Source organism: Salarias fasciatus, chromosome 23 (assembly GCF_902148845.1).
Source record: "Salarias fasciatus chromosome 23, fSalaFa1.1, whole genome shotgun sequence".
Classification (NCBI taxonomy): domain Eukaryota; kingdom Metazoa; phylum Chordata; class Actinopteri; order Blenniiformes; family Blenniidae; genus Salarias; species Salarias fasciatus.
In genome coordinates, this window is record NC_043766.1 from 33,971,073 (window position 1) to 33,984,173 (window position 13,101).

General features: G+C 44.8%; 1 protein-coding gene and 1 long non-coding RNA gene across 2 annotated transcripts in view; both read left to right on the forward strand.

Moving 5' to 3' along the window:
- LOC115382260 (uncharacterized) overlaps positions 1 to 13,101 on the forward strand; it is a 425,955-nt gene that overhangs the window by 393,209 nt on the left and 19,645 nt on the right. The gene's annotated exons all lie outside the window — the stretch shown is intronic.
- si:ch73-60h1.1 (calcium/calmodulin-dependent protein kinase type IV) overlaps positions 894 to 13,101 on the forward strand; it is a 30,808-nt gene continuing 18,600 nt past the window's right edge. Inside the window, exons 1-6 of the mRNA XM_030083918.1 lie at positions 894 to 1,045; positions 4,264 to 4,342; positions 4,417 to 4,479; positions 9,968 to 10,050; positions 11,249 to 11,321; positions 12,351 to 12,441. Of these exons, the coding sequence (XP_029939778.1) occupies positions 939 to 1,045; positions 4,264 to 4,342; positions 4,417 to 4,479; positions 9,968 to 10,050; positions 11,249 to 11,321; positions 12,351 to 12,441 (496 nt within the window). The 5' untranslated portion in view covers positions 894 to 938. The remainder of the gene's footprint in view (positions 1,046 to 4,263; positions 4,343 to 4,416; positions 4,480 to 9,967; positions 10,051 to 11,248; positions 11,322 to 12,350; positions 12,442 to 13,101) is intronic.

The window sequence follows — 13,101 nt, forward strand, 5'->3', positions numbered from 1 at the left end:
TGTACATTTATGTATTTAGGTTATTTCTGTATTTAGGCTGGCGCGGTGATTGACGGGCGCTGTGGTCCAATGGCAGCGCGGCTGAGAGGGCTGTGATTGGCCGGCTGGGCCGACAGGGGGCGGGGCTCTGAGATTACAGCCCCCTCCTCCCTCCGCTCTCCCAGTCCGCATCCCTCCGCAGATCCAGCGGACATCTGGAGCATCCCTGCCCGGGGAATCGAGCACCCAGCACCCAGCACCGACCTCCCGCCCAGAGCCGGGCCCGGCCGCGGCGGCCCGTCACCCGCAGAGGAGGCGCTCCCGCTCCGTGTTGTCGTGCGCGGCCGTGCGGGCTGGAGCTCCGCCGGGAGGCTGCGGCTGCGCTGCGCTGCGCGGCGCTCCGGAGGGACGCCCGGTCCGTCTCCGCCGGTAAACACACGGAAGCCCCGGGTGGCGGACGGAACCGAGCCCGCGTCTGACAGGCGGTTCGGGCGACACATCTGGACCCGGCGCGTCTGGACCGGGGGAGCCGTGCGCGCGCCTCCGCGTCTCACGCGCACGCTGTTGTGTCTTCCCAGTCCTGATCCAGAGTTTGAGGGAGCAGGCGGATCCCTCCTCCTCCTCCTCCTCCTCCTCCTCCTCCTCTCCTCCTCCTCCTCCTCTCCTCCTCATCCTCTCCTCCTCGCGGTCCCCCTGCTCCTCCTCCTCCATCTCCTCCTCTGCCGGTCTGGATTAGAGCCCATCAGGATCATGAATCATCCCCCCTCTGCGACTTTAATCTGGGTTTTACCGAGCTGGATTTACATCTGATCTGGATTACTCCTCCGCCTCCCGGTTCCGATCGGGTCACGTCTGACCCGGTCTCAGCCGGTCCCTGGTGCTGGTCCTGGGCTCGTGTGTGTGTGCGCGCGTGTCTGTGAGTGTGTGTGTTTTCCTGATAGCGGATTTGCGCTGTCATCATGCCGACGTCCCGGCCCGGTTCCGAGCCGGTGGAGTTCTGGGTGGACGGGTCCAGGCGGGACGGGACGGTGGAGGAGTTCTACACCCTGAGCTCCGAGCTGGGCAGGTCTGGACCACACTGTCAGGGGCATGGGGGGCAGGAGGAGGGGAGGGGGGGCAAGTGAGGAGTTCACACTGGGCCAAAGTTGCTCAGGAGACCCTCATCACACCCAAATGATAATAATAATAATAATAATAATAATAATAATAATAATAATAATAATATTATTATTATTATTATTATTATTATTATTATTATTATTATTATTATTAATATGCATGTGCAACTTTCACTTATTCGTATTTTTGCAATCCATCTGATTTTATGATTTCTATGTTCATTAATGTTTAGATATATTATAGTAACTCATATTGGTCTTTTTTGGCTTTTACAATACCAGTGTATTGTTTCAGTTTTACTGGAATATATTTCAGTCTTATAAGTAGTCGTGTGTTTTATCAAATCTAATGAAACCAAATCAATTGTGATATTTTGTTTTTTTAAGTATTTTACAAATATTCTTAGAGTCAGTTTTGTCAAATTTTTTATCACTACTTCAAATACTCGAGAATTATTATTATTGTTGTTGTTGTTGTTGTTGTTGTTGTTGTTGTTGTTGTTGTTGTTGACAGATTCTCCGGATTATTTTTGAGGATTTGAAAGTTTTCTCTGTCATACCCATATGTTTTTGAGATGCTTTACTGCTTTAGCTCTGTGTTCTCACTAATTACTGGAGACAATATTCAAAACTAAAATTGGAGTGCATCTTTGACTTTACTTGAATTTTTTTGGAATATTTGGAGTAATCTCCTCCTTGTTATTATTATTATAGAACTTTTTAATCATTTTTATGAAATATTTACACTATCAAATATGCATTAATAAAAAGAAATATTTCTTTGCTATGTCATGTTTTTCACTTTGAACGAATATTGCAAAAAATTATTATATATTTAAAACATTTTGTTCAAAATAGTTTTACTAAAGCTTTACGAATATATGTATTTTTAAAATATTTAAATACTTTTCTCAGTTATGTCCCGTACAGTCAGTGTCACTGCTTGTTGGTGTGTTTGTTATTCATTGTTGCCTCAGTAAACAACAACAACAACAACATCAACACCCACTAGTGAACTGAGAGAATGAGTGTGTGAGCCACCAGCCCTGTTACCAGGTGTCCTGTTTCCATGGATACCGCAGGAGAGTCTGTGTGTGTGTGTGTGTGTGTGTGTGTGTGTGTGTGTGTGTGTGTGTGTGTGTGTGTGTGTGTGTGTGTGTGTGGATCTGTTCCCTCCATCTGTCCCAGCAGAGCACCAGATCCCCCTCAAACACAGACTCATGATGTCATAACTTCAGGGGACCAAACTAACGAGTCCCGCCCGAGACCGAGCTGAAATCTAACCTAAACCCAACCATAACCTACCTAAGCTTAACTATTACCTAACCTAAACCTAACTAATCTAACCTAAATCTATCTAAACTTAACTGTAATCTAACCTAAACCCAACCATAACCTACCTAAACTTAAAGGTGCATTAAGGAGTTTTTCAACTTTAAAAATACTTATTTTCCACCATAAATATGTTACACGTTTTTAATGATGTGTACAGTGTGCCCTGACATATTCATTACAAGTACCGCTAACAGCATTAAATTGTCACTTGAAAGTTGCAGTGCCGGTCCGGCACCAGAGTTTTTTTGATGAGGTTTTTGGGAGGAATGACGTAATGCGCGCTCCCGCTGGCCTGATACCCTAGCTTTCGTTTTGTCCGCCATTCCTCTGCCAGATGCTTAGCGAGCAACAACTGAGCAGTATTGTGGATGGACCTTCCAGAAAGTAAGAAAATACCGGCTTCTTGCACTGCCACAACTCCAGCACAGACTCCACCAGGTAAAAGAAACTTAAAGGGGCTGTATCATGCTTTTTTAGCTAGTCCAAACCCTAGAATTGGCATTAACATGGTAATAGTTTATTTTTTGCGCAAAGGAAAAGTAATTTTCTGTGAAATAAAAGATTTTCTGGGGCTAATTCTGAAACCCGGAAGAGAAAACGCTCTGTTTCACTGAAAATCCCGCCTCTCCCCCTGTGGACTTTGACTGACAGCGAACTTCAACCAATCAGCGCTTCGTTAGCGTCTCTAAGGGTTAGCTTTAGCTCTTTAGCTCTAGCTTCTCTACACGCAAAGACACGCGAAAACGTCTTTTCCTGTTAGAAACTCACCAAGCGCAGACCCTTCAGACCCTTCAGACTCTTGCTCTTGCTTGACTGTTGCTTTCAGACGATGGTTAAAGTTTATCTCCGTAATCAGAGTTAGAAAAAAGCGAGGGCCTGCGGGAGGGGGGCTCAGGGGAGCCATCTTCTCCGTGTGACGCCAACATGGGAAACAGAGTGTTTTCACGGTGCGGGAGGGTCTGCCTCTCTGAGCAGCTGAAACGTGAGGAAAGCTCAAACACGCAGGCACAAAGGAAAAAAATGCTTTGGGGGTGTTTTTGGTGAGTATATAACTATATAACAAGGTTAAAACATACAAAAAGTGAATTTTGCATGATACAGCCCCTTTAAATTTTACTCCAGTGCTACTAAAAGGAGGAGGCTGACCAAAAGTTATAAATATAACTTTACTTATTTCATTTGAAGCCATTCTTGCGAATCGATCACGTCTTCTGTGTGCCAAGGCTGCTAGTGCAGTTTCCCCTCTTCCGTGCACGTACATGGACGCAAGCCACAGGCATGAGCGTTTCGCTAAGCTGCAGTTACACCCAAGGCCTGCAGGGGCCGTTGTTTCGCATGAAACGTGCAAACTCCTTAATGCACCTTTAACTATCACCTAACCTAAGCCTAACTATAATCTAACCTATATCTATCTATAATCTACTGTATCTAAACCTAACTATGATCTAGCTATAATCTAAGCTAATCTAACTCAGACTAATGTTGAATTCTGTGAGGCAGACAGAGCTGAGCTGGCCTCAGGCCGCCATGGCCGTGATGTTGCTCTGGCCATCGAGCCCCAGCGGTTCACAGCAGGATGCTTTGGGTTGTCTGACGACTGACTGTCTGCTTCATACAACTTTGAGGTGTCATTTAAGTGACTTCACATTGCTGTTATCACCACGGCAACCTGTGAGTGATGTGTCAGTCGTAACTAGCTTATTGGTTCTGCGATGGCATGTCCGGTGTGTCCGTTGCATATAATGTCTGATGGCTGACAGCAGCCTGCTGAGCGGACCAGCGGGTGGGAGTTTGGGTGTAAGCCCTTTGTTTTTTGTGTGTGTTTTCTCAGAGGAGCGACGTCCATAGTGTACCGCTGTGAGGAGAAACAGACCCAGAAACCCTACGCCGTCAAAGTCCTCAAGAAAACGGTCAGTGGTGCGGCAGGAAGCTGGACTGTAGAGTCTCACCTTTCTGCTGACGCGTGCCTTTGTTTCCCATGCAGATCGATAAGAAGATTGTTCGCACTGAAATTGGTGTTCTGCTGCGTCTTTCCCACCCGAACATTGTAAGTAACCGTTGAGTAACCATCTATTTCAAGAGTAGATTTAGACTTTATTTAATTAAGTATAATTATGATTTTAAAAGTATTTTTCAGTAGACTAGATGAAGTCAGAACTCTTTAGTATTTATCAGACTGGATAAAATAAAAATTCCAGCCTTAAAGGATAAGTTCGGTTTAAACAGTTTTCACGTTGTTTATAGAAAGATGTAGAACAATATACTCACTCAGAAGGGTTTTCTGATACGAAAAGTGGTTCGGGAGAAAGTTAGATCCATAGTCGAGCTGCAGACCTTCATACACTGTTAGCCAATGTGTGGCGCCGGCTCCCAAAACGGCTTTAATCGTCCAAAAACTCATTAGTTTGACCAATATTTCCTCCTGGTCCGCTCACGACACTCCTCCACCACAGCCCGGTGTCGCAAAATACATGCTGTTGCGGTTTTACAGATCTCTGAAATGAATACGGTGATCAGGAAGTAAACTGAAGTACATTCACCAAGAGACACAGTAGGTGGCGCTGTGCACCAAAGTTGTTGAAGAAGCAGATGTTTGCAGTTCAGAGATCAGGAAAGAAAAGCCTTCTGAGTGAGTATATTGTTCTACATCTTTCTATAAACAACGTGAAAACGGTTTAAACTGAACTTATCCTTTAACCCGAATGGTTCAAGTCAGTGGGTCAAGTCTTTAGCAGCTCAGCTGAAGACACTGGTCAAGTCTTTTGTATCCTGGTTAAAAAGAAGTGTCTTTAGCTTTTATTGAACTAGCTAAACAAAACGAATCCCCGTGTGGGGAAATTCTTTTTCACGGATTGACCCATCCTGGTTCTAAGATGTGGCGGGCTCATGGGGGTCAGGAGTCATGAAGTTGACTACAAGAAATCAAAAATCAAGTCTCTCCTCAACTGGCTCATGAAAAATGGTCAAGTCACCAGACTAGTTGAATTCATTTTGCATCCTGGTTCAAATAAAGTGTCTATACTTTTTATTAGACGAGTTAATGTAAAGTTCTTAGTAGAATGAGTGAAATCAAAAGTGAGGTCATTTCTCAACTGGCTCATATCAAGGGTCAAGGGTCAAGTTCTGAACACACTGACTGAAGCTGATGGTCATGTGCTTGGCAGAGTAGTTGGAGTCGACTCTTCTGTTTAAGTCTTTCGTGGACGACTCAAAAGAGAACTCTTTAGCACACTCATAGAGGTCAAGACGCCTTCGACCTCAGCTCATCAGCTTCAGGTCCAGAGGCAAGTCTTTTGTATGTTGATTAAAAAGAAATATGGTCTTTAGTTTTCATTATACTAGTTAAAGCAGGATTCTAGGTAGACTAGTTCAAATCAAAAGTTACTTTCTTCTCTAGTTTATATCAGTGGCCAAGGCTTCAGCTGACTAGACATAGCCAAATGTTTTGTAGCCCAGTTAAAGTCAAGTATTATTAGATTTTTATTAGCTGGGTCAACATAACGATCTTAGCAAGACAGTGGTTGAGTTTTCCCACTGACAAGTTGGAGTTGAGTCTTTTGTAGACTTGAATTAGTGGACTACTTAGTGAAAAGGTCTTAAACGTGTATAATTTAAAGTTTGTTAGCCTCGTCTACTTCAAGTGAAGTGAGGTTTTTACAAAACACTGTAACCCCGTGTGTTTACTTTGCTTAAAAATTTTAGTTTTGGAGAAATTTTTAAGTTATGTTGACATAAATTTTAACAAGCTGCCCCAGGGCAGTGTTTCAGATTGTCTTTACCCTGGTGATTTCTCCCTCATCAGCTGGCGTTAGGGTGGGCGCTTGACCCCTTCTGTCAGAGACGTACTGTGTTTGAATCTCTTTTCTACCGTCCCGAAGGTTCAGATCACCCCATGCCTGGTTTCCCGGTGGCGAACTGGCCAGTCGGGCGAGCTGTTAGCTTGTTAGCCTAGCTGCTGGTGCCAATCAGCTGTTAGCTCATTAGCTTAGCCACAGGTGTCAGGCAGCTGCTTGCATCATGGGAGTTTGTGCATTGCTCCTGTTAGCCACTGAGCCATCAGTCCCTCCGGAGTCGACCACGGCAGTCAGGCAGGATCGGTACGTTTCAGTCCAGGACCATCCTGGACGAGTCCTGAAGTAACAACATTGTTTGATATGGCCAGGATCACTCCAGACCTGGTCCAGGACTATTAAAGCCTGTCCACAGACCTCCTGAAGGAGACAATGTCCCGAGCCGCTCTGTTTGCTGCTTGCTGAAGTCTCCACTCAGTCAATTTATTCAAGGGTCTCTTTAAAATGATTCACAGGCCGTCAGCAGTCTATTTAAAATCAAGTCTAGCCAGAGGGTTTGGCTTCGTGAATACCTCAGAAGACTTCAGAAGAACCAGCTAAAGTTTTCAGAAGAGGACTGGATCAAGCCGTCTCCGAGCCTTAGGCCCCATTCACATGACGTTTGTAGTGAAAACGCTGCGTTTTTACGTTTTCGGTTCAGAAAAGTTTGTCATTGACACAGCAGCGTTTCGACAGCGATGGAAATGTGATGAATGTTTTTCTGGACGCTGCTGTGTCTGGATCCTCGCTCGGCTCGCCATGACACGCTGCCTCTGCCTCCTCGGGTTGATGTGGATTGGTACTCAGGTGTTTCTTTGTGCTCGCTGTAGAGCTGTAAAGTGTGAGCAGTTATTTCTGGTTGCTGCAGTAACACTTCATTCATTTTCCACCGACACTGTCGGTGAGTCACCGTCAGAGTGAAGGATTGGAGACCGCCAAAGCAGGAAGGGAAAGGTGGAGGCTGGTGGAGATGGCGCTGGCTGATCAAAACAGTTCATAGCCCTCGGTTTGGTGCAGTTCATGCCCATGCCGAGGCGATCTGAAGTGACCCCTCGGATCCCAGACAGAACCAACAGATGTTTTCTCGCTTGTTCACCTCCACAGCACGTTAGTGTTGACACATTATCCGTTAAAAACTGCACCTGCACATGCAACGTGGTAAAACAGACCCAATTCCTGCCTTTCTTGAATGTTTAAGGTATTTTAATTCCCATTGAAGGTAATGAAAGTGAGCAAAAGCACAAACAAAAAAGATTACAAATGATCTGCACCTGGAATAGCAGCAATACACCAGTTGGACATGCTTGGAAGCAGCTGCCATTTGCTGAGTTCCTGGCCTCCGTAGCGGGGAGGTGACATTTCCAGACTGTAGGCTGCTTTAGGGGAGTTGATGATGAGCCTGATGTTACAAGCATAAGTATGAGTACTGAGTACAGAGTACCTATTAAATACCATTAAGCCTTGACTGTGCATCGCCATGCACCACCGCTACGCAGATTCTGCGTCGACGCTACATCGCCTCCAGCAGCCTGACAGCTGACGAACGCATAGAGCAGTGTGTAGCGTCCGTCTTCACACTGCTCTATAGACTGTAGACCTGAGCTCAATGTTAATACGTGTACCAGCCATACGCATGTTTAGCATAGAACAGAACAGAAGAACAGAACAGAACAGAATAGAACAGAATAGAAATACTTTTTTCTTCCCAGATGGAAATTTTTGCAGCAGAGCTCCACATGGAAAAGAACACAGAAGAAATAACATAGAAGATAAAACAGCAATATAACAGGACTAAATCAAATCAATTTTTATTTGCAGTGAGTTTTTCACACCCGAAAATACAACATAAAGTGTTTTACAACATAAAAAAAATTACAAGATAGAATAATAAATATATGCTAAATAAGTAATATTAAATATTAAATACAGGGCTAGGCAGTGAGTAGTATAAGCATGTTAGTTTAGCATGTAGCATCGCCGGTATGTGAGCACTGAAACGCTGTAGCATGTAGCATGTAGCACGTAGCATGGCTCGCAGTCAGGTGCTGATTTCTTACAGTAATGAGCGACATCAGGCTAACGCCACTGGTCCGATCAAGCTGCTGCTGTTCTATTATTCTCATCAATGTTAAACAATCTCCGTCGCTTGCCCTCTTGTTTCTACCTGCTGCTGACGCTGCTGCTGTTAGATGTCTCGTTGTACTCGCCGGGATGTATCGGGGATGTTTTAGGAGTAGTACCAGTACTTGGTCCCGGGATGCGATGCCTCCCTGCTATGAATGTATCTTGACTAATTAGAGTCATCGTATGCCACAGTTTCCTTAAAAAGACAAAAAAAAAAAAAAAAAAAAAAAAAAAAAAGGATCTGCTTTTATAGAGGGTAAAAATAATCACTTCACCAGGAAATACTACACCATGTTGATGGATAAACAAAGAAACACACACACAATACACACCGGGGGCCTCAGTTATCATCAGTGCGTCGACAAGGATCTAAACTCTGTCTTCAGGTTGAAATTTAGAACGTGTGTAAGTCCAAAAAGACTGTGGGTCCTACACACATCAGAAAGCCATCAGTACTGATCAGTTCCACCTCTTCTCCGTCACCTTGCTGGGGATCATTGGCTGTCAGAAACACCTCCACTGAGCCACAGCCGACAGCACACCTCTGTGTCAATACTCATGTCTTCCTCACCTTTATTCTCCGTGGCAAAGAGGGCGAAACAGGAAAAATGCTGCCTGTGATCATTTCAACTCCACACTCAGAAGACAGATGGCCAGCAGAAATGAAAAGAAAGAAGAAGAAGAAGAAGAAGAAGAAGAAGAAGAAGAAGAAGAAGAAGAAGAAGAAGTTTGAAGTTAAAGTTTCCGGCCGGAGCTGGTTGTGCACCGGGATGGCTCCGGTTCTTCATGGCAGCAACGTGGCGGCATTGTAGCCTGGATTCAAACCGCAGCCTCCCACACGACGGGCACGGATTCCACCGCCGGACTGTCAGGCTCCATGTGTGGCAGTAGTTCTCACAAACCAGCAGAGCCCAGGGGCAACATGTACCTGCTGAGACGCCACTCTGTGCTCCCGGCGCTCCACAAATCTCCCAACAGCTCCAGAGGAGACTTCTGCACATTTCAAACATCTGTCAAGCTTCTGCAGGAGCCTTTCACACCACAGACAAGCCCCCTGTTTCTCACTAGATGAAAATCACTAATTCAGCACTTCCAGTTAAAGGAAACGGAGAACATATGTGGCGTTTGGGGCTGTTGAGCACCTGCTGTGGCTATATGAACGCTTTCGGTCTGTAGTTTCACTCTTTTAACCGCTAGACTACGTGGTAAACACCGTCAGAGTGGTGCTTGTATTTACACACATTCCTAAGTAAAAGTACAAGTTGATAAATTCCATACCTTGCGTGGGAATGTTGGTACGCACTCACTACACACATCCAGACTACACACTGATGATAAGTAAAACCCCTGGCAGCCCAGGAAGATCCTGCCCCTCCCATGAGTACACTCTATGAATAATAATCCTCAGTTTAACCTGGAGAACATGTCAGCTGAGCTGATCCGACGTCCGTCCAGAACGGTTCTACTGATCCCAGACAGCACCAGCAGCATCACCTCACCCATCACAACAGCACAACTACGGAGTGTGGATCCGAAGTGGTAACACCACGTGACCGGTGTTCTTCCTGAAATGTGTTTCAGATCGAGCTGAAGGAGATCTTCGAGACGGACACCGACATCGCGCTGGTGCTGGAGCTGGTCACTGGAGGAGAGCTCTTCGACCGGTAGGGGTCCTCAGCAGCCGTGGACTCTCTGTTCAGTTGCAGTCGTTGTTGTTGTTGTTGTTGTTGTTGTTGCTGTCGCTCACAGGTGTCCCTGCTGCCGCTGGCGCCCGGTCGGTCGTGTTGAACAGTTGGTTTCCAGTTATTCAGGTCCCTTTTAGTTGATGATGTTCAAATGAAAACGCTTTTTGCATTTTGAGTGTCAGTTTACTCGACGGCCGGAGCCGCTGAGAGCACAGCTTTTTGAGAATGGCTCACAGGGGGGAACTTTTTGAAAATGTTGCTTCTCTACGTGGAAACAGTAAGAATGCAACTTTTCAAAACTTTTACTGCGTAAACGTGAAACTTTCCTGAAGTGAAAGCGATGCGTTTATTGATGTGTGTTGTTCCACCACCATGATGCTGCCAAAGACATCCTGGTTTTGCAGTTGTGATTGCATCAGTTGCAGCAAAGTGATGTTTTATAATTCGGCTCCATGCGTTGGAACTGAGGGGACAGAGCATTTTTCAGTTCCTGAAGATGTGGAACAGTCTGCCGTCACGTGTCAGACACTCCTCTTATTCCTCCACTTTTAAAACCCATCTTAAAATCCGTCATCAGTCTGAGTTTGTCTGTCTTCTTGTTTTGTTTCCATCCCTGTTTTCGCTGTACTGTAAAGTGTGTGATAAAGTCTACCTTTAGTTTTGGACTAGTGTACTCCTGGTTTACTGCTGGTTTAGACTGGTTAGTTTTGCACTATTTTCCCACTGCTTTATTACTGATTTTACACTCGTTTGCCTGTAGTTTCAGATTAGTGTATTCCTGGATTACTACTGGTTTTACTCAAGTTTATTATCAATTTCACACCAGTGTGCTCCTGGTTTACTACAGTTAGATTTATAGCGATGTACTCCTGGCTTATTACTGTTTTTTTACTACTTTACTATTATTTTTGGAGCAGAGTCGTCCTGTATTACCACAGGACCAGGGCACTCCTGGTTTACTACTGGCTTCAGACTACTTGACTGTTAGACTGATAGTGAAGAAGTTCCTGATTACACTTTGTCAACACAAAGTAAAATAGTTAAGTTTCTTGAAGACAAAACAGGAAGTAACTCGGCCTGGCACATACGGAAAATGTTGGTTACTCTGGATGTTAGCAGGAGGCATTTGTTGTATGAAATGATTTGATAGAAAATTGCCGTCTGCTGTTTCTTCCAGGATCGTGGAGCGTGGCTACTACAGCGAGAGAGACGCGGCTCACGTCATCAAACAGATCCTAGAAGCCGTGGCGGTAAGACAACTCGGACCGGACACGTTGACTGTCAGCCTCAGTCTGGCAGCACATGAGCTGCCTTGCAACAGGTTGCTGTTTTGTGCTGCAGAGGTTTCAGTTGCATCAGCTGCTGTCTTTCTTTGTAAATGATGTGGTCTCCTGTTGCTTCTGTCATTTACATTCAGTTGCCTGCAATTGTAGCCATGTTGTTGTTTCCTCAGGCGTTTGTTTAGTTGCATGTGCTGTTGCCTCAGTTGCAGGAGGTGGATGGGTTAGTCGTTGCTGGCTGCAGGTTGCAGGATCTGGCAGGTGTCGTAGTTCCATGTGTTGCAGGAGATGGATGGTTCAGTAGCTGGTTGCTGGTTGCTGGATCTGGCAGGTGTAGTAGTTACACGTGTCGCTCTCTTATGTAACAGCAGCTTCCATCCTGCTGCTGAACAGATTAAAACCAGAGAGGATTAACACACACACACACACACACACACACACACACACACACACACACACACACACACACACACACACACGCGCGCACACACACACACACACACACACCGCTGTTGACCTACATTTGTCAAACGGAGAAACATACGCCTTATATATCTGAGTGTGTGTGTGTGTGTGTGTGTGTGTGTGTGTGTGTGTGTGTGTGTGTGTGTGTGTGTGTGTCTGTGTGTGTGTGTGCGTGCACACATCGGGATTACAGTTGTATTTGTTGTATCAGATTTATGCATGGCGTTAATCTGCAGCGCAGAAACATCCTGCGACCCCTGAACACATCAACATCTTTTCGCTGCAGTTTTAAAACAACTCAGGATATTAGTGGTTCAGCCCATTGTTTGTTTGTGGTCACTTCACTGTCTGTGACGTGACTGTTTCAGCCCGTTTTCCACACTCAGTCACAACAATGAGACAGCAAGTTGTCAGTGGGTAGCTCATTTTCGTAGCATTGGGACAAACCATTGTCACCGTTGTAAAAATGGGACGAACCATAAAAAGCTGAAAACTCAGTTTTCATTTTCAGGTGTCTTGTTTTTCTGTCTTTAGTATTTACATGAGAACGGCGTCGTGCATCGGGACCTCAAACCAGAGAACCTGCTGTACGCCGACCTGTCGCTGGACGCCCCGCTGAAGATCGGTAACTGACCGCCTGAACGACACACTCGGATGAAACTGGAATTGTTTTCAGTGCCTTGGCACCGGTGGTCCCCAACCCCAGCCTCAAACCCTCAACCCCCCTCCCGGAGCCCCTGACCTGTCCCAGACTTTACTAAAAGTTGCTTTCTAACAAGTTGAACAGACAGCAGCCAAAGCTAATGCCAATGCTAACAGTCCCACAGTTTGGGGTCATTTGCTCTTTGCGCTGCTATTTGTTTATTTATTTATTTTTTGTTCATTTTATTGTGAGGCTGTTTGTGTTTGATGTTCAGGGAATTTGGTTGATTTTATGCTTTTTATTTTGAATTTGTAGAACTGTACGTGTATTCCGTATTTCTAATTTTTCCCAATTTATTTTGTCAAATTTTTCCACAATTTTATGTCTGTTTTATATTTTGTTCATTTTTTGGGCCATTGTATGTCTTTTCTTGACATTACTTCCATTTTTGTCTTTTTGTGTCTGAGTGATTTTGGTGCAGGATGATATTGGCTCTAAATAAATTCCCTTTTTTTAACTGAAAGCTAGATTTTTTTGATTCTGATTAAATTTGTTTTTTGTTTAGTAAAACTAAAAAACGACAATAGAATGAATAATTTCTAGCAGTTTATGTATTTATGTATTTATGTATTTATTTATTTA